The sequence below is a fragment of the Mustelus asterias genome, chromosome 18, assembly GCF_964213995.1.
Source record: "Mustelus asterias chromosome 18, sMusAst1.hap1.1, whole genome shotgun sequence".
NCBI lineage: Eukaryota > Metazoa > Chordata > Chondrichthyes > Carcharhiniformes > Triakidae > Mustelus > Mustelus asterias.
In genome coordinates this window covers 9,531,035-9,556,849 of record NC_135818.1, presented here as the reverse complement: position 1 = coordinate 9,556,849, position 25,815 = coordinate 9,531,035, and the positions used below count along the sequence as shown (strand labels likewise).

At 45.6% G+C, this 25,815-nt stretch overlaps 1 protein-coding gene across 1 annotated transcript in view; it reads right to left on the bottom strand.

Annotated features, from left to right (window-relative positions):
- The window catches only part of rab15 (RAB15, member RAS oncogene family), a 177,540-nt gene that overhangs the window by 71,787 nt on the left and 79,938 nt on the right, over positions 1-25,815 (bottom strand). Inside the window, exon 2 of the mRNA XM_078233398.1 lies at positions 5,547-5,607. Within this exon, the coding sequence (XP_078089524.1) occupies positions 5,547-5,607 (61 nt within the window). The remainder of the gene's footprint in view (positions 1-5,546; positions 5,608-25,815) is intronic.

Here is a 25,815-nt window from a genome sequence, read left to right as displayed (position 1 = left end):
CTTAGGAGGTGGGAATGTGTAAATGGCAGGACAGAGGTGCAGAGTTTCAAAGGACAACCTGAGGCATGTGGCAGATGGCCCTAGTGGGGTGGGGGAAAGGTGGGGGGGGGCAGAGGGGAGAAGATAAATGGACACTTGAAATATGAACCAGAAATTGAAAAGCTTCAGTAGATCAGAGGTATGGGGAGCGGTCATCAAGCTGGAATATTAACTTGATCTCTCCCTCTACAGATGCTGCCTGACCTGCCGAGTGTTCCCAGTATCTTCTAGATTTATTTCTCTCAGTTCATTTGGCCCACGATGTTTGACTGACCCCGATGCCACCCTCCCTCCCCCCTCCACCCCCGCCGCTGCCTTCATGGGGAATCTTGAACCATGGGGATCACTGTTTCAAGATAAGGGTGTCTCCTGTTGAAGATGAACGCGAGGAGGAATTTTCTCCCTCAGAGTGTCTGGAATGTTCTTCCCCACTGCAGGCTGGGTCAGTTAATATATTCAAGGCTGTGTTAGATCTTTGATTGACAAAGGGCAGGATTTTCCAGCCCCGCTCGCCCCAAAACCGGAAAATCCCGCCTGAGGTCAACAGACCTTTGCATGGTCCCCCCCCCAACCCCTCCCCTCCCACCCACTACAATTGCCGTGGGACAGGGAAATTCCCGTCAAGGGAGTCAAGAATTTTGGGTGGGGAGGGAGTGGGGGCAGGCAGGAGAGTGAAGTTGCGGGCATAATCAGAGCAGGCATGATCAGCTTGATTGGCGGAGGTGGCTCGATGGGTTGAATGATCTGTTTCCTGCTCCTTATGATCAGCCCTGGCCCTATTGCCTCTAGAATCTTTTAGGGTGGTGGGGAAGTATGAAATTGAAACACACACTCCCACCACTAGGGGGTTGGAAAGGTGTGTGAGTATCGGGTAGGGTGAGCTCATTTACAGATATCCTGGCAACAGAGGTTGCATTGTGAATTCTTCTTGTGATTAATTCCAATCACAGCAGGAAATCAATGGCGTTATCAACTGCAGGAGCCAGGAAAAGGAAAGGGCATCAATTGGCAGAAAGCACGGTATTGAATTTGGCACATACAGTCTTGGAAGTTCAGCTGAAGGTGTTTAATGTTTACAGTTGAATAAATGACCGTATGAGATTTATTACCCTTGCTGGAGACTGGAGTTGAAGAGTGAAGATGTCTTGAGTTATATTAATAATGGTTGCGAGTGAAATGTATGTTCATCAACCGAGTATATGGTTGTGAAGTTGAGGCTGTAAAGATGTAAAGAATGTTTGCAAAGAATGTAAAAAGCCAGAAGGAGAACAACAGTGCGTGGTCCTTTTAAAAAGCTGGTTTTGGTTCTCAATGCTGAGAGGTTTAAAATACAGGCATATAGAGTACACAAACAGCAACATTTGTTGCAGAGATCAAAATGTCAGGGTTGCCTTGGGAATAGGCTCTGCAGGTTTCTGCATTTTGATAGCCTATGAATTTAAAGAAGACACTCAGCTAACAGTCTATGAGTTTAAAGAAAACACACAGCTAACAGGAACCTATCAAATTTGAATTTGCTGTTGTTGTTGCCAATCTCAGACCAATCTGATTACAGGGAATGGATAGGTCACCAGGAGTATAAACAGAAACTCCACTGCCTGACTGGAGTTCAGTTCCGTTGAGTTAAACTGAGAGCCAGCCAGAACAGAAGCCATCTCTCGAGTGGTTCTCTACCCCACCAGCTAATGAACTATCTCTGAAGAGAATTCTCCATCTATCGAACAACAGGGTATCAAATCAGAAGACCTTACAGACAGAGAAATCACCAGAAAAAAACTCCAAAGCTTCCGAAATGCCATCAGACTTGGTTGTATTTTTTTTTGCAATTGACTAAAATTCTGTTATTACTGTTTTGGTACTCGATAGTCCTTGTCTTTAGTTGAACAGCATTTCAGTTGAACCTTCCTTTAATTAAAATGTCACTTGTTTAGTTAAAGTTCTGGTTGGTTAAATAAGTCACTTGTTAATTATTCATTTAAAACGAATGTCAGGTCTTCAAGTTAATGAACCTTTAAAGGTTAATGTAGAACAATTAACCCCTTCCCAAACACTTTTACCAGATTATGAAATGAGTTAAAGGGGATTAACCTCTGCATTGCAACAAATATTCACTGATTGACTTTTTTTATTAGCGTCACAAGTAGGCTTACATTAACACTGCAATGAAGTTACTGTGAAAATCCCCTAGTCGCCACACTCTGGCATCTGTTAGGGTGCACTGAGGGAGAATTTAGCATGGTCAATGCACCTAACCAGCACATCTTTGGACTGTGGGGGGAAACCGGAGCACCCGGAGGAAACCCACGCAGATACAGGGAGAATGCGCAAATTCCACACAGTCACCCAGGCTGGGAATCGAACCAAAATCCCTGGTGGTGTGAGGCAGTGGTGCTAACCACGATGCCACCGTACCGCCCAGCCGATAGGAACCAGAGACAGAGCCACTTCAAAAAAAAAAGCAGCACCAGAATGGATTTTACTATGATTAAAGTTGTAGCTATCCTTGAGTACTGACAGGAACTGAACAAGGTTTTGTTGAGCAGAGTTTGATTGTCGACGGGGCCACAGAAAACGAAAGACTTACTGAATGAGATTCAGAGGCTAAGAAAGCAGCTCTAAGACTTTTTGTCTTTTCATCACATCTCCAGTAACCAAAGAAACAAATACCCTTCATCTTGTGGTTGCAACTGAGGCAAGGATAACAATAGTTAACATAGAGATCTGTCATAGGCATTTGATATATAGATCAAGCATATTCAAAATGCACAAGGTGCTTTGGCATTCTTGACAATGCTTAAAGCAATCCTGAGAATTACACTGACAACCAATTTAAATCAGGGTCACGGCGTGTTTCATTTACCCAAGCCAGAAGTTACATATACTCACACTCGGGGCCCTGCCCTTTGCAGGCAGAAGGATCACATCCACACACTGCAGCTTCTTCAACAAAACAAAAGTCTGGAGTCAGCCATTCCATAAGACCATAAGACATAGGAGCAGAATTAGGCCATTTGGCCCATCGGGTCTGCTCTGCCATTCAATCATGGCTGATTGAATTCTCATCCCCATTCTCCTGCCTTCTCTCCATAACCCTTGATCCCCTTATTGATCATGAACCTATCTATCTCTGTCTTAAAGACACTCAATGACCCGGCCTCCACAGCCTTCTGCGGCAAAGAGTTCCACAGATTCACCACACTCTGGCTGAAGAAATTCCTCCTCACCTCAGTTTTAAAGGAGTGTCCCTTCACTCTGAGGTTGTGCCTTCGAGTTCTAGTCTCTCCCACTACATCCTCTCCATGTCCACTCTATCTAGGCCTCTCAGTATTCTGTAAAGTTTCAATTGGATCCCCCTTCATCCTTCTAAACTCTATCGAGTACAGACCCAGACTCCTTAACCGCTCCTCATATGACAAATCCTTCATTCCTGGGATCATTCTTGTGAGGCTCCTCTGGACCCTTTCCAAGGCCAGCACATCCTTCCTTAGATATGGGGCCCAAAACTGCTAACAATATTCCAAATGGGATCTGACCAGAGTCTTATCCAGCCTCAGCAGTGCATCCCTGCTCTTGTACTCCAGCCCTCTAGAAATGAATGCTAACATTGAATTTGCCTTCCCAGCTGCCAACTGAACCTGCATGTTAACCTTAAGAGAGTCTTGAACCAGTCCTGGTTCCTTCCCCATAGCAATGCCTTACCCAGAGTTCACCCGTCTGATTTCAATTTGAGCAAAGCTTGGCAGTTAACTGTTCCCTGGTGCATTGTCCATGGCAACGTCACATGCCAACCAATCAGCACTCTTTTCTCATGCAGTATAAATTGTTTCCTTTATGACTGGTATACTTGCAAACTGCATACGTCAAGCCAAAAAACTTCAACCACTTGTCTTTTTCTTCGTCAATACTTTCTGTAGGTGTTGATGAAGTCATTTTAACCACACAACTTTGCCATCTAATCATAGAATCCCTACAGTGCAGAAGGAGGCCATTCAGCCCATCGAGCCTGTATGGACAACAATCCCACCCAAGCCCTATCCCCGTAACCCCATATGTTTACCTTCCGAATCCCCCTGACACTAAGGGGCAATTTAGTATGGCCAATCCACCTAACTACCTATTTGCAAAAATTCAATTTTGCAAATAGGAATCATTCTGCTTTTACACAAATTCAAAGGCATTCGCCGCACACCACAGGATTTCTCTCTCACTTGTCTGAGGGTTTTTCTCTGCTCGGCATTGGTGGCACGGTGGCACAGCGGTTAGCACTGCTGCCTCACAACGCCAGGGACCTGGGTTTGATTCCAGCCTCGGGTCACTGTCTGTGTAGAGTTTGCATGTTCTCCCTGTGTCTGCGTGGGTTTCCTTCAGGTGCTCCGGTTTCCTCCCACACTCCAAAGATGTGTGGGTTAGGGGGACTGGCCATGCTAAATTGCCCCTTAGTGTCCCAAGATGTGCAGGTTAGGTGGATTGGCTGTGCTAAATTGCCCCTTAGTGTCTAAAGATGCGCGGGTTAGGTGGATTGGCCATGCTAAATTGCTCCTTAGTGTCAGGGGGACTAGGTAGGGTAAATACATGGGGTTATGGGGATAGGGCCTGGGTGGGATTGTGGTCGGTGTAGACTTGATGGGCCGAATGGCCCCCTTCTGCACTGTAGGATTCTATGATTCTATGATTTAGGGTGAGGGGCAAGAGATTCAGAGGGGATTTGAGAAAAGATTTTTTTCACTCAGAGGGTGGTGGGAATCTGGAATGCGCTGCCTGGGAAGGTGGTGGAGGCCGGAAACCTTACAACCTTTAAAAGATATTTGGATGAGCACTTGAAATGTCAAAACATCGAGGATATAGGACAAGTGCAGGAAAATGGGATTAGCGCGGCTTTAGTGATAGTTGTTGTCACTGTAGGCCGAAGGGCCTTTTCTGCACTGTATGACTCTATGACATGTGGTGTGCAGGCCATCTGGCCTCGGCACTCCTAAACCAAACAAGTCAGGTTGCGGTCAAATAGTTCCACTGCCACGTGGAAGAGTTGAAAGATAAAGGGAATAAATCCTGACAGGAAATCTGCATTAGACTCCAAAGACAGACTGAGGCATCATCTGGACACAACCAGAGCAGCGGGTTAGGTGGATTAGCCATGCTAAATTGCCCCTTAGTGTACGAAGATGTATTGGTTAAGGGTACTGACGTTAGTGTTAACATTGCTACTGCCACCCAAGCTGAAATCCGTTAATTAGGCACATTCTCATGGTCTGTATCTCTCAATGTCTCACAGTATAAACTCACTGTTATATCAGGGCCTTCTTAACTTTACCTTGCAAATGCTTTGCATAAAATGCCAGTCAGTTTATTTTCATCTTTGACTATCGCAGACAAAATGACAGGATTGAAAGGTAAGCCCATCAGGAAAGTGTGTCAAGTCGTTGAATTTCTTTTAGTCGCTTATCTAGGTGGCAGCAATTCACTGAGAAGCAAGTGCTGGGATGTAGCTCACCCCTTTGTGAACTTACCATATCTGTATTCGCACCTTGATTCCATCCACATCTATTGTCTTCATTTTGAAGTCAACCCCTATGAATTAGACAAGAAGTGAATGAATTAGACATGGCGGTAAGCAACAAACAGAAGGTAAGTTTGATGTGACAACTTCAACCGGGTTCCAGCACACTCTATATCAAAAGCAAAATTACTGCGGGTGCTGGAATCTGAAACCAAAACAGAAAATGCTGGAAAGTCTCAGCAGGTCTGACAGCATCTGCGGAGAGAGAATAGAGCCAACGGTTCAAGTCTGGATGACCCTTCGTCGGAGCTGAAGACAAAGAAAATAGGACAAGATTTATACTGTGAGGGTGAGGGGAGGGGTGGCATAAGTGACAAAGACGTCATAGGCAAAAAGACTAAGGGGATGTAAATGGTGGTGGTAAAGGCTGAGAATGGTGCTAATAGCGGCCCATCATGAGATGGGAATGTGTAAATGGCAGAACAAAGGTGCAGAGTGTCAAAGGTCAAATTGAAACATGCGACAAATGGCCCTAGTGGGGTAGGGGGAGGGGAGGGGGGAAAACAAGATGGATAGTGAGACTTTTAAGAAGTGGATAAATGAAACGATGGGAGAAATGGAAATTAAAAATAATGATAAGAATGTGAATTAATAAAATTGATTAATAAGATAAAAAAAAGAAATAAAATAAATGAAAATGGAATGAAGGTGGAGGAGAGGGTTCCTTCTCTAAAGTTGTTGACCTCAATGTTAGGTATGTAATTCAATGAAACCCTAGTTTGCTCGTGGTTTGAATGCAATACTTCGATAGAGTCATAGAGGTTTACAGCATGGAAACAGGCCCTTCGGCCCAACTTGTCCATGCCGCCCTTTTTTTTAACCACTAAGCTAGTCCCAATTGTCCACATTTGGCCCATATCCCTCGATACCCATCTTACCCATGTAACTATCTAAATGCTTTTTAAAAGACAAAATTGTACCCGCCTCGACTACTATCTCTGGCAGCTCGTTCCAGATACTCACCACCCTCTGTGTGAAAATGTTGCCCCTCTGGACCCTTTTGTATCTCTCCCCTCTCACCTTAAACCTATGCCCACTAGTTTTAGACTCCCCTACCTTTGGGAAAATATGTTGACTATCTAGCTGATCGATGCCCCTCATTATTTTATAGATCTCTATGAGATCACCCCTAAGCCTCATACGCTCCAGGGGAAAAAAGTCCCAGTCTATCCAGCCTCTCCTTATAACTCAAACCATCAAGTCCCGATAGTCCTGGAAAAAGGCATGGCTCTCTTATAGGGAGGTGTTGTGGCGCAGTGGCTTGTGTCTCTCTGCCTCTGAGTCAGAGGCTCTGGGATTAGGTCCCACCCCAAGACTTGATGGCCAAGGAAGGTGTGATCGTAATGTGGCTAAACAAATTGATCATCGACATGCAAATCCTTCAACCAGGTTTCAGTACACTCTATGTCACATGTTTGTCTGTCGCATGTTTCAATTTGACCTTTGACACTCTGCACCTTTGTTCTGCCATTTACACATTCCCATCTCATGATGGGCCGCTGTTCGCACCATTCTCAGCCTTTACCACCACCACTTACATCCCCTTAGTCTTTTTGCCGATGACGTCTTTGTCACTTATGCCACCCCTCCCCTCACCCTCACAGTATAAATCTTGTCCTACTTTCTTTGGTGGGTGGGTGGGGGTTTCCTATTCAGCCAGAGCTGTGTGGTAGCTGCAGTGCATGAGCCTTCCCACGTAAATAGACTCAAGCTTTTGCCATGGGCTGTACTCTGCGGTAAGTATTCTTCTCCCTTCAAAGGACGGAGAGAGCTTTTATGTTTGTTCCTCCCCTCACCCAACTCACCAATCCTGAATTCTGAGGGAAGCCTACAACTTAGCACATCACTCTCCGCGTTTCATTCATCCCTTCCAATGAGGATGTGTCTCCATCCAGAACCTCCCCTGACTTTGCTAATTAGATTTTAAAGTTGCCTTTTGAAGTTTAACTTATGCAAGCAAGATTGCATCCTTTTTAGTTTTCTCCCCCATGCAACTTACTCCGCCTCAATGATCTATTCTTATCCCAACTCTATCTAAACATCAGCCAGATTATTTTCATTCACTCCATCAGTCACTCTTAATGCTCATTTTCATAGAATCCCTCCAGTGCAGAAGAGGCCATTCGGCCCATCGAGTCTGCACCAATTCTCCAACAGAGCCATTTTACCCAGGCTGTCTCCCCCACCTTATCCTCTGTAACCCTACACATTTCTCATGGCTAATCCATCTAATTTACACACTTTGGACACGAAGGGACATGGTGAGCCCACCTAACCTGCACATCATTTTGAGGCAACAGAGTGCCATATGAGGTGGTTGTATAGTGGTATTGTCACCAAACTGGCAATCCAGAGACCCAGGGTAATGTTCTGGAGGCCCAGGTTCAAATCCCACCACGGCAGATGGTGAAATTTGAATTCAATAAAAATCAAGAATTGAAAGTCCAATGATGACCAGGAAACCATTGTCGATTGTCGTAAAAACCCATCTGGTTCATTAATGCCCTTTGGGGAAGGAAATAGCAAGCCATTCAGATGGGCAATAAATACTGACCCAGCCACCTATTGCCAAATCCCATGAATGAATTAAAAATATATTTGCAGCCATGAGCTGACATGCATCAAGGATTGGGTTAAACCTATGCCAGACGCCAATGAATGTCTTCATAGGAACATAGAAATTAGGAGCAGAAGTAGGCAAATTCAGCCCTTCGAGCCTTCTCCGCCATTCAATCAGATCATGGCTGATCTCTCCCTGGTCTCAAATCCACCTCCCCACCTGTTCCCCACATCCCTTTAACCCATTTTGTTTTATTAGAAATATATCTATCTCCTTCTTGAAATCATTCAATGATTCAGACTCCACCGCGTTATGGGGCAGTGAGTTCCAGACATCCACCCACCCTCTGTGAGAAGTAGTTCTTCCTTATAGAACATAGAACATAGCAGCGCAGTACAGGCCCTTCGGCCTCGATGTTATCTCAGTTTTAAATCTACCATCTCGCAACCTATACCTGTAACCTCTTGTTCTTGATTGCCCCACAAGGGGAAACATCTGGTCTATGTTTACATTATCAATCCCTTTTAGAATTTTATATCCCTCGATCAGATCCTCTCTGATCCTTCTAAACTCCAGCGAGTTTAAACCCAAACTGTTTAATCTCTCCTCATACGTCAACCCTTTCATCCCCGGAATCAATCTGTGAACCATCTCTGAACTGCCTCCAATGCCACCACATCTTTCCTCTAATAAGGGGACCAAAACTGGACACAATATTCCAGATGGGATCATACCAATTGCAACAACACTTCTCTACTTTTATAATCCAGTCCTTTTGCAATAAATGCCTTTTTTATTACATACTGCACCTGCGTACCGACTTTCATAGAATCCCTACAGTGCAGAAGGAGGCCATTTGGCCCATTGTGCCTGCACCAACAACAATCCCACCCAGGCCCATGTATACACCCTGCTAATTTCCCTGATACTAAGGGTCAATTTAGCATGGCCAATGCACCGAACCAGCATATCTTTGGAGTGTGGGAGGAAACCGGGCCACCTGGAGGAAACTCACGCAGACATGGGGAGAAGGTGCAAGCTCCAAAGAGACATTCACCCGAGTCCGGAATTGAACCCGGGCCCCTGGCGCTGTGAGGCAGCAGTGCTAACCACTGTGCCACCGTGCCACCCATTCTACTGCGATTCATGAACAAAGGCCTGATCCCTCTGCCCAGATGCACTTTGAATCTGCTTTCCATTGAGATAATAATTTGCCTTTCTCTCCTTTCGGCCAGAATGGATAACATCACACTTATCCACATTAAACTCGAAAGAAATATACAATATGCCATTATTTGACAATATACTTTCTTCTTTTCTTTTAAAGAAAAGAGGGCGAAGACAAAGTTATTTGTGATGACTTCAGCCAGGCTAATGAGGTTGGTTTGCTCGGGTATGAACTATATGATGAGTCTTAGTTGATGGTTAAACCAGGGAGCCTCATGCTCCCTATTTAAAGCAGGTGTGTCAAACTCCCTGCCTGCATTCAGCAGGGAGCAGTTGGAGAGCTGGCTGTGTAGAGATGTATGGTGTAAATAAAGTAACTTGGTGACGGGACCTTCGCCTCTGTGGAGTTATTACATGAATGCAAAAGGAAATTATTGCCAAATTGACAACTAGACTCAAAGGTGACTGATTGGCCAACAGAGGAAGTCACCAAGGTGCAGCAGGGTTGTTGAGGTTAAGTTGCAGCTGGAACAGAATTTAGAAAACTGCATCTAATGGGGTCGGAACAGCGTCTGTGAATGACATGAGTTCACCGAAATGGAAGAGTGTTTTGTTCCTTTCGCACTGGCATCCCTCAAATTGCTTCATTTGTGAGAAACATCCTCAGAAGAAGAAGTTAGATTTAAATTCCACAGGTCAGCCATTAGTGAACCTCATTAACAAGGAACCAGGATAACTGAGCGCTGTTGAAAAGACAAGTATTCTGTGCACAGCAAGTGCACGCATCATTATTTTCTCCCTGGGAATAAATTATGGTGGCTAAAGTGATCATTAGAGAATGTTTCAGCCTGGCGACTCAATCATCAAACTCTTCCAAGTAGCAAGTTCCCTGAAGAAATATGGCAAAGGTTTCCAAGGGACACTGAGCTTGGCTTCCAAACATCTTTGCGTCCGTTCGTGAGGGCGTGAATATCTTATTACTCCACACACTGACCAGATAAAGCACCAGTCCTGACGGTAGCCACCAATGTTGCTGTCAGCTAGTTTTCCCCAGCGGAAATGTGCATAAAAGCTACGACTCGAATGGCCCCTTGTTAGCTCAAGGATTCGGAACCGTAGATACTGCGTTTATCAAAATCGTGACTTGAACACAAGCTGCCTGACTGCGCCTTGAAGCAAGGGCTGTACTTGAGGATCTGGCGTCTTCAGTGAAGGAACCTTTTACCCTCTTGTTTCCTTCATGATTTGGGTGAGAATCGATCAAGCAAATCCAAAACAATCATTTAGCTCCAATGTACATTTCATAGAAAATAGGAGCAGGAGGAGGCCATTCGGCCCTTCGAGCCTGCTCCGCCACTCATTACGATCATGGCTGATCATCCAACTCAATCGCCTAATCCTGCCTTCCCTCCCTTATCCTTAACTACCTTTCACCTCAAGAGCTATATCTAACTGCTTTTTGAAAACATTCAGGGGCGAATTTTCCCATTCCGCCCGCTACGGGAAATGTAGCGGGCGAGGGGCAGACCATGGAAAGGTCTATTGACCTCGGGCAGGATCTTACGGTTTTAGGGTGAGCATGGCCAGAAAATCCCATCCTTAATGTTTTGGCCTCAACTACTTCCTGTAGTAATGAATTCCACACATTCGCCACTCTCTGGGTGAAGAAATTTCTCCTCATGTCTGTCCTAAATGGTCTACCCTGTATCCTCAGACTGCGACCCTCTTGCTTCTGGACACCCCCCCGTCATCGGAACATCCTTCCTGCATCTACCCTGTCTAGTCCTGTTAGGATTTTATAGGTTTCTATGTGATGCCCTCATTCTTCTGAGGGGCAACTTCTTCACGCAGAGGGTGATGCGCATACGGAAGAACTGCCAGAGAAAGTGATGGCGACAGGTACAATAGCAACATTTAAAAAGCATCTGGATAAGTACATGGATGGGGCAGGATTAGAGGGATATGGGCCAAATGGGGGCAATTGGGACTAGCTGGGAGGGCACCATGGTCGGCATGGACTGGTTGGGCCTGTTTCCATGCTGTATTGCCCTGTGACTCTATAACTCCACTGAATACAATCCTTCCCAACTCAATCTAAAAACAAGTGGTTCCCAAGTGAGGTGAATTCTTGCGTGTTGTCCAATTGCATCTTTTACCCTCGTTCTGTGCTTCTAAAACTGAATTCTAAGTCTGATCTTTCTCTTCACCCTACCTGTAACTGTAACCCTATATTCTGCACCCTATCCTTTTCCTCCTCCCCTAAGTACTTCATGAATGGTATGCTTTGTCTGTATAGCACGCCAATAAACAATACTTTTCGCTGTATTTCAGTACATGTGACAATAAGTCAAATCAAATCAAATCTCTCCTCATACGTAAGTCACACCATCCCAGGGATCAATCTGGTACTTTTTCCCAAAAGAGAAAATAGATGTGACTAGACACAGAGAGGGTGGGGGTAGCTCACAAGAAGTCATCTTGCTATGGCACCATTTTGTTTGAGATTGAGTTGGTTAGGATTATATTCACAGGAGTTCAGAAGAATAAGACCATATGAGCACAAGATATAGGAGCAGAATTAGGCCACTCGGCCCATCGAATCTGCTCTGCCATTCAATCATGGCTGATATTTTTCTCATCCCCATTCTCCTGCCTTTTCCCTGTAACCCTTGATCCCCTTATTGATCAAGAACCTATCTATCTCTGTCTTAAAGACACTCAATGACCTGACCTCCACAGACTTCTGCGGCAAAGAGTTCCACAGATTCGCCAATCTCTGGCTGAAGAAATTCCTTCTCATCTCAGTTTTAAAGGAACGTCCCTTCACACTGAGCTTCTTCCCTTGAGTTCCAGTTGCTCCCACTAGTGAATGAGAGGGGATCACATAGAAACCTATAAAATTCAAACAGGACTAGACAGGGTAGATTCAAGAAGGGTGTTCCCGATGGTGCGGCGGAGGGGGGTGTCCAGAACCAGGGGTGTCAGTCTGAGGATACAGGGTAGGCTGTTTAGGACACAGATGAGGAGAACTTTCTTCGGCCAGAGAGTGGTCAGCCTTTGGGAGTCACTACCACAGAAAACAGTTGAGACCAAAATATTGTATGTTTTCAAGAAGCAGTTAGATATAGCTCTTGGAGTGAAGGGGGCCAAAGGATATGGAGGGGGGGAGGCGGGATCAGACTTTTGAGCTCAGTTCTTGCGTGCAAGAACTTGTTGCGTGCATCTACGGTCAGCACGGTAGCACAATGGTTAGCACTGCTGCCTCACTGCTCCAAGGACCTGGGTTCAATCCCCGTCCTCGGGTCACTGTCTATGTGGAGTTTGCACATTCTCCCTGTATCTGAGTGGGTTTCCTCCGGGTACTCCGGTTTCCTCCCACAGTCCAAAGATGTGTGGGTTAGGTTGATTGGCCGTGCTAAAATTGTCCCTCAGTGTCCCGGGACGTGTAGGTTAGAGGGATTAGCGGGGTAAATATGTGGGGTTACGGGAATCGGGCCTGGGTGGGAGTGTGGTCGGTGCAGACTCAATGGGCCGAATGGCCTCCTTCTGCACTGTATGCTCCCCAGTTCCATACTAGTGCTACTGAAGTCCGTAAACAGACACCTAGATCAAAATGTTCATTTGTTCCAGGGACCAGTGCTATCTCTAGCCTCTGACTCATCCTTATCGACATTTTCCAACAAGCCTTTTTTATTTCTCAAGAATGTGACCAATGACGGATTTTCCAAAGTAATCTGTATTTGAAGGGAAACAGAACAAGACATTGCCTTGAAGGATCACACTGTACATATACATTGTGTTTCTGAAAAGGAAAAGATAGATTTCACACAGGCCTTTTTGAGATTAGAAATCAGAATTACAGACTGACAAAGGTCTTCCACTTCTTTTTGCTTTGGAGTCAGAGCTATTTAATCAAGATTAGATTGACAACTTTAATCAATCACCAAACCGTCTGTCACCGTAAACAATCAGATCCTGGAGAAAACTTGCTTCAAGATGCGCTGAGTACATTTACTGAGCAAGGTTAACCGAGTGCTTTTCCTAAAGCTACTTTCATCCAACAATTTGATGAAGGATTTGCGCAACGCCCTTTCACTTTGTAAACACAATGGAGTAGGCATCGCCAACCTGAAGCTCCTAATTCACTCGCTGATGACTCAATTCACAACTGGAGTGTTACTGAGACATCCGCACATACTGAGGTTTCCTCCCACACTCCAAAAATGTGCAGGTTAGGTGGATAGGCCATGATAAATTGCACTTTACTTTCCAAAGATGTGTAGGCTAGGTGGATTAACCATGCTAAATTATCCCTTAGCGTCCCAAGATGAACAGGTTAGGTGGATTGGCCATGCTAAATTCCCCCTAGTGTCCCAAGCTGTGCAGGTTAGGTGGATTGGTCATGCTAAATTGCCCCTTAGTGTCCAAAGATGTGTAGGATAGGTGGATTAACCCATGGTGCATGCACAGGGATACAGGGATAGGCTCTGGGGATGGCCTGAGTGGGATGCTTTTTCGGAGAGTCGGTGCAGACCTGTTCATAGAAATCATAGAAACCCTACAGTGCAGAAGGAGGCCATTCGGCCCATCGAGTCTGCACCGACCACAATCCCACCCAGGCCCTACCCCCACATATTTACCCGCTAATCCCACTAACCTACGCATCACAGTACTCTAAGGGGCAATTTTTAACCTGGCCAATCAACCTAACCCGCACATCTTTGGACTGTGGGAGGAAATCGGAGCACCCGGAGGAAACCCACGCAGACACGAGGAGAATGTGCAAACTCCACACAGACAGTGACCCGAGCCGGGAATCGAACCCGGGACCCTGGAGCTGTGAAGCAGCAGTGCTAACCACTGTGCTACCGTGCCGCCCTGTTGGGCTGAATGGCCTCTTTCTGCACTGTAGGGATTCTATGGTTCTTTAGGCCTAAAACTAGTGCATGCCTCCTTTTTCCTTTTTGTTATCTGTGCTAATCCTCGCTAGTGGAAGGACTTTTATCAGCACAATCGAAAAGAGAAAATGCTGGAAAACCTCAGCAGGTCTGGCAGCATCTGTAAGGAGAGAAAAGAGCTGACGTTTCGAGTCCAGATGACTGTTTGTCACCCCCTAATTTGTTTTATTTAAAACCATGAATAAGTTGAAAAGAGAGTTTTGTCTCAGTCAGCGTGAGGGAAAATGTTGCGTAATGTTTGCAAAGGAACATTCTTGGTATTAACATTTGATTCTTTATCTGTCAGAATAAATAAGCCTATTTATTGTTCACGTAGGTTGAAGGACTATGAGTAAATGAAATATCCCAATGGGAAATGCTTCCCGATAGAAAGAGTTTGCATTGCCGTCTCCAGCTGCTGATACAGAAGCTTAATTGTGCAGAAAGATTAGGTTCCAAGTAATGATTGGCTCAAAGTGATGTGAATGATTTATATATTATCTGCTAATCACTAACAGATACACGCTTCATCCTTAATCCTTTAATTATGCCCAGGAAATCCAAAGATGGCAGCTGTTAAATCCATTAGGTGCCACTGATGTCGAGTCCTGGAAAAGACGTATAATTGAAAAATAACAGCTGAGTCACCTCCACATATTGCTTCCATGTCCCGACGGATATGCAAAGTGAGCCTTAAAGCAAGAGAACTGATTGTCCACTCAAACCTCCCTGTACTTTCTCTGGTGTTGCTGTTCGCAAACTGGAATCCAAAGGAAGGGAGTTCTTTTCACTGAATCCTGAATTAAAGGCATTGACAGCTCCTAACACTTCCTTGTAATATATTAGCCGCATTGCCACATTGTACAGTGACTCACTTGATTTATTTACTTTTAAAACACTGAGCTACTGCAATCATGATGTGGAGATGCCGGCGTTGGACTGGGGTGGGCACAGTAAGAAGTCTCACAACACCAGGTTAAAGTCCAACAGGTTTATTTGGAATTACGAGCTTTCAGAGCATTGCTCCTTCATCAGGCCACACACCTGATGAAGGGGCAGCGCTCCGAAAGCTTGTGATTCCAAATAAACCTGTTGGACTTTAACCTAAGGTTGTGAGAATTCTAACTACAATCATGAGAAGAGCTGTGCTATTAGGTGCTAAAGCAGGAATAGCAAGCAGGTGGTAGCCTGGTGGTTACCACTAGGGGGTGGCACGGTGGCACAGTGGTTAGCACTGCTGCCTCGCAGCGCCAGGGACCCGGGTTCGATTCCCGGCTTTGGGTCACTGTCTGTGTGGAGTTTCCACGTTCTCCCTGTGTCTGCGTGGGTTTCCTCCGGGTGCTCCGGTTTCCTCTCACAGTCCAAAGATGTGCAGGTTAGGTTGATTGGCCATGCTAAATTGTCCTTTAGTGTCAGGGGGACTAGCTAGGGTAAATGCATGGGGTTGTGGGGATTGGGTGGGATTGTGGTTGGTGCAGACTCGATGGGCTGAATGGCCTCCCTCTGCACTGTATGGGCCAAATGCGGGCAATTGGGATTAGCTTAGCAGTAAAAAAAAAAGGCAGCATGGACAAGTTGGGCCGAAGGGCCTGTTTCCATGCTGTAAACCTCTATGACTGGTCTCCAAGTCTAACATTTACTTGAAATGTTTCTGAATGTTGTCACTCACTGGTTGTAATGTGGAAAAGCACTGCTGTCAATTTGGGCAAATTAATAACTGATGAATAACTGACCAGAACACTTGTTTTAGGTCAAATCAGCACAAAATGAGATGCTGCACGTTCTGGCCACTTGGCATTTCAATTAATCAGCTTGCTCTCATGTTCTTACTTCTGTCCCTAACCTACTGCAATGTTCCAATGAAGCCCAACACAAGCTGGAGGAACAGCATCTCATCTTCCGATGGGGATACTTTACAGTCTTCTGGACTCAACGCCGAGTTCAACACCTTAAAATCATAGAATCCCTGCAGTGCAGAAGGAGGCCATTTAGCCCATCGACTTTGCACCGACCACAATCCCACCCAGGCCCTATCCCCATAACTCCAGGCATTTATCCAAGCTAGTCCCCCTGACTCTAAGGGGTAATTTAGCATGGCCAAACCACCTAACCCGCATATCTTTAAATGGTGGGAGGAAACCGGAGCACCCGGAGGAAATCCACGCAGACACGGGGAGAACTTGCAAACTCCACACAGACAGTGACCCGAGGTTGGGAATTGAACCCGGTTCCCTGGCGCTGTGGGGCAACAGCACTAACCACTGTGCCATCATGAACACTGTCCTCTATTTTGATTGCTCATTCCCCCAAGTGCCAGTCTATTTATCTTGTTCTCATGCCTTTGCTTTCAAACAGCGCTGGCCTCTCTCCTATTTACACATTCTGCTATTTTGCTTTCAGGCAGCGCTGGCCTTTATTCTGCGATTAACACCGACTCTGGACCAATGCTTCGACCGGGCTTTTCCACCCCACCACCTGTGGTGGATTTTCCAGCTGTGGAGGGGGCTCGCCCTTAGCCGCTGGCAACATCTTCCAGTCCCGCCAAAGTGGATGACCGTTCTGTGTCGCCCACACGCCATGCTGCCAGGGGAACTCACCACGAGGTGTTGCTTTCAGTGGGACTGGAAGATCCTGCTGACTGGAGCTGGAAAATCCTGGCCTTTCTTTCCTTAATGCGACCATTACCATTTTGTGTTGCTCACTGACCATGCTGCCAGGGGAACCAGCCATGAAGGGTCACTTTCGGCAGGACTGGAAGAACCCACTGACAGGAAGGGCAGGAAAATCTTGGCCTTTCTTTCTTTAATGCTACCATTACTGCCCACTTTGCCTCTTGTCCCGTGACACCTTTGTCATTTAACCCCCCTCCCCCACATCCTCTAACCTATCCCTGACCTTAACTTTATTACCACCTGACCCTTTCCCACAGTACAAAACCTCTCTCTCTTCAGTCTGAAAAAGAATAATTTGGACTCGAAACGTTAACTCTTTTCTCCACAGATGCTGACAGACCTGTTGAGGTTTTCCTGCAGTTTCTGTCTTCGTTTCAGTCAACTAAGTAGCAATGGTGGAGCACAAAGCAGAGTCTAATCACTTTTCAATCACTGGTTGAGGAATAAACAAGACAGAAACTTTCTGCTGGCAGTTAGAGCTCTCTCTGCGCTGACCCGAGTTGGAGTCTAGGTTACGTGCACAGGTCTCTGGGTGGGACCTAAACCCTATCCTGACTCAGAGGTGGTGATGGGGCAGCACGATGGCACAGTCTTATTCACTTGTGGCACATGGGCGTCATTGGCTGGACCAATATTTATTACCCATCCCTATTTGCTAGGCCACTTCAGAGGACCATAAGACCATGAGACTATAAGATAGAGAAGCAGAATTAGGCCATTCAGCCCATCAAGTCTGCTCTGCCATTCAATCATAGCTGATATGATTCTTTGACTTGATTTATTATTGTCACAAGTATTAACATACAATGAAAAGTATTGTTTGTTGCGCGCTATACAGGCAAAGCATACTGTTCATAGACAAGGAAATGAGACAGTGCAGAATGTAGTGTTACGGTCATAGCCAGGGTGTAGGGAAAGATCAACTTAATGCAAGGTAGGTCCATTCAAAAGTCTGACATCAGCAGGGAAGAAGCTGTTCTTGAGTCAGTTGGTCCTTGACCTCAGACTTTTGTATCTTTTTCCCGACGGAAGAAGGTGGAAAAGAGAATGTCCGGGGTGCGTGGGGTCCTTAATTATGCTGGCTGCTTTGCCAAGGCAGCGGGAAGTGTAAACAGAGTCAATGGATGGGAGGCTGGTTTGCATGATGGATTGGGCTACATTCACGTCCTTTTGTAGTTCCTTGCGATCTTGGGCAGAGCAGGAGCCATACCAAGCTGTGATATAACCAGAAAGAATGCTTTCTATGGTGCATCTGTAAAAGTTGGTGAGTGTCATAGCTGACATGCCAAATTTCCTTAGTCTTCTGAGAAAGTAGAGGCATTGGTGGGCTTTCTTAACTATCATGTCAGCATGGGGGGACCAGGACAGATTATTGGTGATCTGGACACCTAAAAACCTGAAGCTCACGACCCTTTCTACTTCATCCCCGTTGATGTAGACAGGGGCATGTTCTCCTTTACGCTTCCTGAAGTTGATGACAATCTCCTTTGTTTTGCTGACATTGAGGGAGAGATTATTGTTGCCACACCAGTTCACCAGATTCTCTATCTCATTCCTGTACTCTGTCTCGTCATTGTTTGAGATCCGACCCACTACGGTGGTGTCGTTAGCAAACTTGAAAATCGAATTGGAGGGGAATTTGGCCACACGGTCATAGGTGTATAGGGGGTATAGTAGGGGGCTGAGAACACAGTCTTGTGGGGCACCGGTGTTGAGGATGATCGTGGAGAAGGTGTTGTTGCCTATCCTTACTGATTGTGGTCTGTGAGTTAGGAAGTTCAGGATCCAGTCGCAGAGGGAGGTGCCGAGGCCCAGGCCACGGAGTTTGGAGGTGAATTTCGTGGGCATAATAGTGTTGAAGGCTGAGCTGTAGTCAATAAATAGGAATCTGATATAGGTGTCCTTGTTATCTAGGTGTTCCAGGTTGAATGCAGGGCCAGGGACATAGCATCTGCTGTGGACCTGTTGTGGCGGTAGGCAAACTGTAGTGGATCCAGTTAGTCCGGGAGGCTGGAATTGATTCGTGCCATGACTCACCTTTCGAAGCACTTCATAATGATGGATGTCAGAACCACCGGCCGATAGTCATTAAGGCACGCTGCTTGGTTTTTCTTAGGTACTGGGATGATGGTCATCTTCTTGAAGCAGATAGGGACCTCAGATTGTTGTAAAGAGTGGTTGAAGATGTCTGCGAACACCCCCACCAGCTGATCCACGCAAGATCTGAGTGCTCGTCCAGGTACCCCTCTCATCCCCATTCTCCTGCCTTCTCCCCGTAATTCTTGATCCCCTTATTGATCAAGAACCAATGCATCTCTGTCTTAAATACACTCAATGACCTGGCCTCCACAATCTTCTGCGGCAGAGAGTTCCACAGATTCACCACCCTCTGGCTGAAGAAATTCCTCCTCATCTCAGTTTTAAAGGAGCATCCCTTCACTCTGAGGTTGTGCCCTCGAGTTCTAGTCTCTCCCACTAGTGGAAACATCCTCTCCATGTCCACTCCATGTAAGCCTCTCAGTCTTCTGTAAGTTTCAATTAGAGTAAACCATATTGCTGTGGCTCTGGAGTCACATGTAGGCCAGACTAGGTAAGGATGGCAGATTTCCTTCCCCAAAGGACGTTAGTGAACCAGATGGGTTCTTCTGACAATCGGCAATGGTTTCATGGTCATCAGTAGATTCTTAATTCCAGATATTTTTTATTGAATTCAAATTCCACCATCTGCCGAGGCGGGATTCGAACCCGGGTCCCCAGAACATTAGCTGAGTGGATTAATGCTCTAGCGATAATACCAATAGGCCATCACCTCCTCTTTCCTCTGATAGGAAAACCTCACTAAAGCTCAGCAACACTAAACAGATTCAACATGCCTAAGACATATTCCCAACTTTGACTATCACTGTTTCCCCAAAGTAAATCCCAGGTGCCTGGTATTTTTGATGACTGATGTATTTACTGCAATTGGAAATGCAAATTGCAAGATCTCATCCCGTTATATCTGAAGTGACACAAACAATGTATAATGTGTAATGGGGCGGTACGGTGGCACACTGGTTAGCACTGCTGCCTCACAGCGCCAGGGTCCGGGTTCAATTCCCGACTGGGGTCACTGTCTGTGCGGAGTCTGCACGTTCTCCCCGTATCTGCGTGGGTTTCCTCCGGGTGCTCCAGTTTCCTCCCACAGTCCGAAAGGCGAGCTGGTTAGGGTGCATTGACCCAAACAGGCGCCAGAGTGTGGCGACTAGGGGAATTTCACAGTAACTTCATTGCAGTGTTAATGTAAGCCTTACTTGTGACTAATAAATAAACTTAAACTTTATCGTGAGACTTAAAGGAGCAACTGAGGAGTTTTAAATTAGTGAGCACAGCGGATTAGCGGATTGAGAAACAACGGCCGGAATCTTACCACTGTTCACGCCGGAAGGATGTTCCCATCCCGTCGCAGGGAACGGAGATTTGGCTGGCTGCCGAACTCACCGACCTCGCTGCAGTGGGAGCGTGGTGTGAACGGCCGGTGAGACCACTCCCAATATAGAATTGGGAAATAAAATCAGCAAACACCAAGAGGTAGAGCAGCAGAATCAATGTATCTTTCTCTTCACCAATGCAACTTAAATTTAGAAAATATATTGTAGGTGTCACTAAATTTTCATTTGATCTCAATTTTAATTTAATTTAATTTAATCTCAATATTAATTTTGTTTAATTTAATTTCATTTTGAGGGTAACTCAGAGAGAAATATGAAGTAAGTGCTGCGAAAGGTGTCACTTCCTCAACCTTATGTGTGTTGTTTTACCCTTGGAAACTGTTAGAATTCCTTCTGTAATGACAAACAATGTTTTTCATTGGTGGTTTATAGACCTAATTCCGTCAACAAAGCCTGAAGAAAATAGAAGCATGAGATGATATGGTGAGCAGCTCGATGTGCGCAAGTTCTTCATTACATTCCCTTCCTCTGGGAACGGCCACTATGGAAACAGGTTCGCTCGGCAGGAAGGTAAGTCTTCATTGCATATCCTTCTGGGAACTGAATCAGACAAGTGATGCAATTGGATGTACACAGAGTTGTTGAGAAGTGCGCAGGTGAATGGGAGGTCAGCATCACAGAGTAAGTGAGAAAATAGAGAGTTGACTCACTAATGCTGTAATACATCAAGAGAGCAGCAACAGACATGTTTGTGTTCTTGCAATTAATGGTGTTGAGACATCTTTCCAGGAGGTAAACATTGCTGGTTTAAAAATACAGCAGATAGCTCATAACAATTTAAAAGCGCTTTCAAGAGAAAAGTTTACAAAGTATGACCTTACCACACTGGGTCCAAGTTATTTATTTATTAGTGTCACAAGTAGGCTTACATTAACACTGCAATGAAGTTACTGTGAAAATCCCCCTAGTCGCCACACTCCGGCACCTGTTCGGGCACACTGAGGGAGAATTTAGCACGGCCCAATGCACCTAATCAGCACGTCTTTTGGATTGTGGGAGGAAGCCAGAGTAAACCCACGCAGGCATGAGGAGAATGTGCAGACTCCACACAGACAGTGACCCAAACCGGGAATCGAACCCGGGTCCCCGGCGCTGTGAGGCAGCAGTGCTAACCACTGTGCCGCCAATCTGAGCCGAGGTGGCAGTAGATTGGGCTCAGTATCCTGGGTTAGAATGGACATCAGGCACACCTTCCATTCCTAGTCACCATTCACCAGTGTCTGTTGGAAGTACAGTTGTGTGGGTGTCAGATGAAGGAAGGACTAGGCTGAAGATAGTCTGCCAATCTTTCAAAGCCTTTCATGACAAACGGCCATTAGAGAAAGCACAAAGATCCCACTGTGCCATGAAACCAGATGCAGTCAATTGGCTCATGGGGAGAAAATTAGTAAATAAATCAGGAGGCAATGGATTCAAGCTTCACCTTTTCAACTGTAAAACCTGAGATAGCTTTGCAAACCCCTACTCAAAGAACAAAGAAAATTACAGCACAGGAACAGGCCCTTTGGCCCTCCAAGCCTGCACTGACCACGCTGCCATTGTGAACTAAAACCACCTACCCTTCCAGGGACCGTATCCCTCTATTCCCATCCGATTCATATATTTGTTAAATCGCCCCTTAAAAGTCACTATCGTATCTGCTTCCACTGCCTCCCCCAGCAGCGAATTCCAGGCAGCCACCACCCTCTGTGTAAAAAAACTTGCCTCATACATCTCCTTTAAATCTTGCCCATCGCACCTTAAACCGATCCCTGAGATTGCTCATTGCTTGCTTTCGGGGATCAATGCAACTGCTAAATTTGTAGAATGCAACAAAAGCCAAATTCGTCGATTCATAGAATCCCTACAGTGCAGAAGAGGCCATTTGGCCCATCGCGTCTGCACTGACTCTCTGGCAGAGTACCTACACATCTTTGGACCCTAAGGGGTAACTTAGCATGGAAATTATTTCAACACTGTGTCACACATTTTAATTTTCCTGCACAGTCTTAATAATTTCTGTGAATATTACAATGTTCCAAATATATTGATTGGGATTTTCCACTCCCAGCGAGTCAACAGATCAGTCCATGGCGATTCCCAAGGCAGGCAGGACTGGAAAATCCCGGCCATTGTCCAACAGTTTTTGAGGGAGGATGGAACAGTGTCAAAAGGTTTCTTCAAGGTGAACATCCCCCAAACTGAATAAAAAGTTACTGAGGGAATGATCGTACCAAAAAAATTTCTAAGTCCCGAGCAAGTGTGAAAGCGGGAGAAAGTATTGCCGTTTCCTTGAGCAACTTAAAAATCGAATCTTACTGGACGTCGGCAAAACAAAATCTTGACAAACCAGTTTCTCGCCAGCAGGGGGAGTGGGCAGGGCCTGATTCACCCGAAAGCCAGCTAATAGCCGCAGAGGGCGCAATTGCGCATGTGCAGATTTCCATGAGCACAGAAACATGTCACTGTCTCTGGTGTTATAGCCAGCACTTGTGGCCAAAACCTCCCCCACATCCTACTGTGGGGCTCTGTAGCCGATCGTGAATCCCCCCCACCCGGAATGATCGCCAGTCGCCACCGCCCAGATCGCTGGGGATCTCGCTGGATATCCGGTGTCGGTAAGATCGTGAGAGGGGAGAAATCGGGAATGAATCTGGTTTTTTGGTTCTCTCACAATCTTACCAGCTCGCTCTGCGGGCGGGGTGCAACGATAAGATCACCCCCTGAATGTGGACTTTATCCATGGACGGGCAGTCTATAATTTAAGTCTTGTAACTGTCATCAGCCTTGCTCCAAAAGAAAAACCATTTTCACCATTTCAATTATATGTACTTAACATTTTTCAACTCCATCTTCATGAGTATTATTTACTGCAGGAGTCTGTCTTGAGGTGACATTCTGAATTGATTTTTATTTTGATTGCACAACTTGCCTCACATTTGTACAGTTGTTTAAATTACAACAGAATAAATATTCGTCTCTCGGGTATTTATTCAGTAGCTATAATCTCATCTCTTTTCTCAGAATTAAACTATTCCTTCCAGGGTAATGTGAACCATACAGATGTCCCATTCCATGCAAATAAATCACAAGAACCCCTTTTTAAAAATCATTAGCAGGCCGTTGGAGTACTTTTAAGAACATCAGAACTCGGAGCAGGAGGAGGCCATCTGGCCCCTCGAGCCTCCTCCGCCATTCAATAAGATCATGGCTGATCTTTTCGTGGACTCAGCTCCACTTACCCGCCCGCTCACCATAACCCTTAATTCCTTTACTGTTCAAAAATCTATCTATCTTTACCTTAAAGATATTCTTTGATCATCATTTCTGTCTTCCTTTTGAATCCATCGTTTTTCTTGCCCGCCCAACTAACAAGACTTGCTGAAGCTTTATCTTTCTTTGAAGTCACACAGGCATCGTTCACTTCACTGGTTCAAGATTCCAGAACTCCCAGCACAGTGCACACCTCGCACTAAGCTGATCTTTCTCTACACCCTAGCTATGAGTGTATTTGATTTGATTTGATTTATTATTGTCACGTATTAACATACAGTGAAAAGTATTGTTTCTTGCGTGCTACACAGACAAAGCATACCGTTCATAGAGAAGGAAAGGAGAGAGTGCAGAATGTAGTGTTACAGTCATAGCTAGGGTGTAGAGAAAGATCAACTTAGTGCGAGGTAGGTCCATTTAAAAGCCTGACAGCGGCAGGGAAGAAGCTGTTCTTGAGTCGGTTGGTACGTGACCTCAGATTTTGTATCTTTTTCCCGATGGAAGAAGGTGGAAGAGAGAATATCCGGGGTGCGTGGGGTCCTTAATTATGCTGGCTGCTTTGCCGAGGCAGCAGGAAGTGTAGACAGAGTCAATGGATGGGAGGCTGGTTCGTGTGATGGATTGGGCTACCTTCACGACCTTTTGTAGTTCCTTGCGGTCTTGGGCAGAGCAGGAGCCATACCAAGCTGTGATACAACCAGAAAGAATGCTTTCTATGGTGCATCTGTAAAAGTTGTACTGTAACACTATATTTTGCACCCTCTCCTTTCCTTTTCCCCTATGTACTCTATGAATGGTATGCTTTGTCGGTATAGCGCGCAAGAAACAATACTTTAATAAATCAAATCTTCATAAAGGCAACAAGGAACGTGGAACAAACACTGGCTTTTATGTGGCAGCAATTGAAGAGTGGGGAGCAGCCATCATGGAAGGGATAGCAGGAAGTGGTCATGGGAAAGCAGGGGTGGTTGTGAAAGTACATTTCAAAAGCTTTATCTGTTGGTTGCAACCTCAAAGACATCTCCTCGAAGAGTTCTGTGAAGTCAGCTCTGGAGCTGTGAACAAACTGGCCAAAGAAAGCAAAGCAGGGCAGCACTGTGGCACAGTGGTTAGCACCGCTGCCTCACAGCGCCAGGGACCCGGGTTCAATTCCAGCCTCGGGTGACCGTCTGTGTGGAGTTTGCACATTCTCCCTGGGTTTCCTCCGGGTGCTCTAGTTTCCTCCCACAATCTAAAGAAACCAGAGCCATGCTAAATTACCCTTATTGTCCCAAGATATGTAGGTTAGGGGGATTAGCAGGTAAATATGTGGGGTTACAGGATAGGGCCTGGGGGGAATGCTCTGACAGACTTGATGGACCGAATGGCCTCCTTCTGCACTATAGGGATTCTATGATTCTAAGCAAGCAAAAGGCAAATTTAAAATCATACCATCTTATAAAGTCCAGCATTTGTAACACATTACAATCATAGAAACCCTACAGTGCAGAAGGAGGCCATTCAGCCCATCGAGTCTGCACCGACAACGATCCCACCCACGCCCTATCCTCATTACCCTACATATTTACCCCATTAATCCCTCTAACCTACACATCCTGGGGCACATAAGGCAATTTAGCATGGCCAATGCTAATACAAAATGGGGACGATTTCATCAAACATTTTGAAATTTAACTTCTTCTTTACCGAATGACCTACACAGGCAATGAACTTCAGCGTAGGAGCTGGAGAAAAGAAAAACCTTTGAGAGCATTTATGAAAACAAAAGTCCAAAGCCTCTTTCTGGATAAATGAGCTAAGATGGGCTGAATGGACGTCCATATCGAAGGCAATGTGAGAATCCAATGCTTGCTTCTCACAGGGTATCCTAAAGTTAACTTTACGTGATCCAGGGATATAGAAATAAGTGGAGGCCATTCAGCCCCACAACCCTGCCCTGTTTCATCATGGCCGATCTGTCTCTTAATTCCATCTACCTGACTTGGGTCTGTCACACTTCGGGCCATTAGTCCATCTCCATTTTGAAATAATCTCAGCCCCAACAACAACCAAGGGAGGCAACTTCCAGGCTTCCACGACCTTTGAGTGAAGACAAGTTTCCTGACATCAATTGGAAATGGCTGATGCCTCACGTTATGTA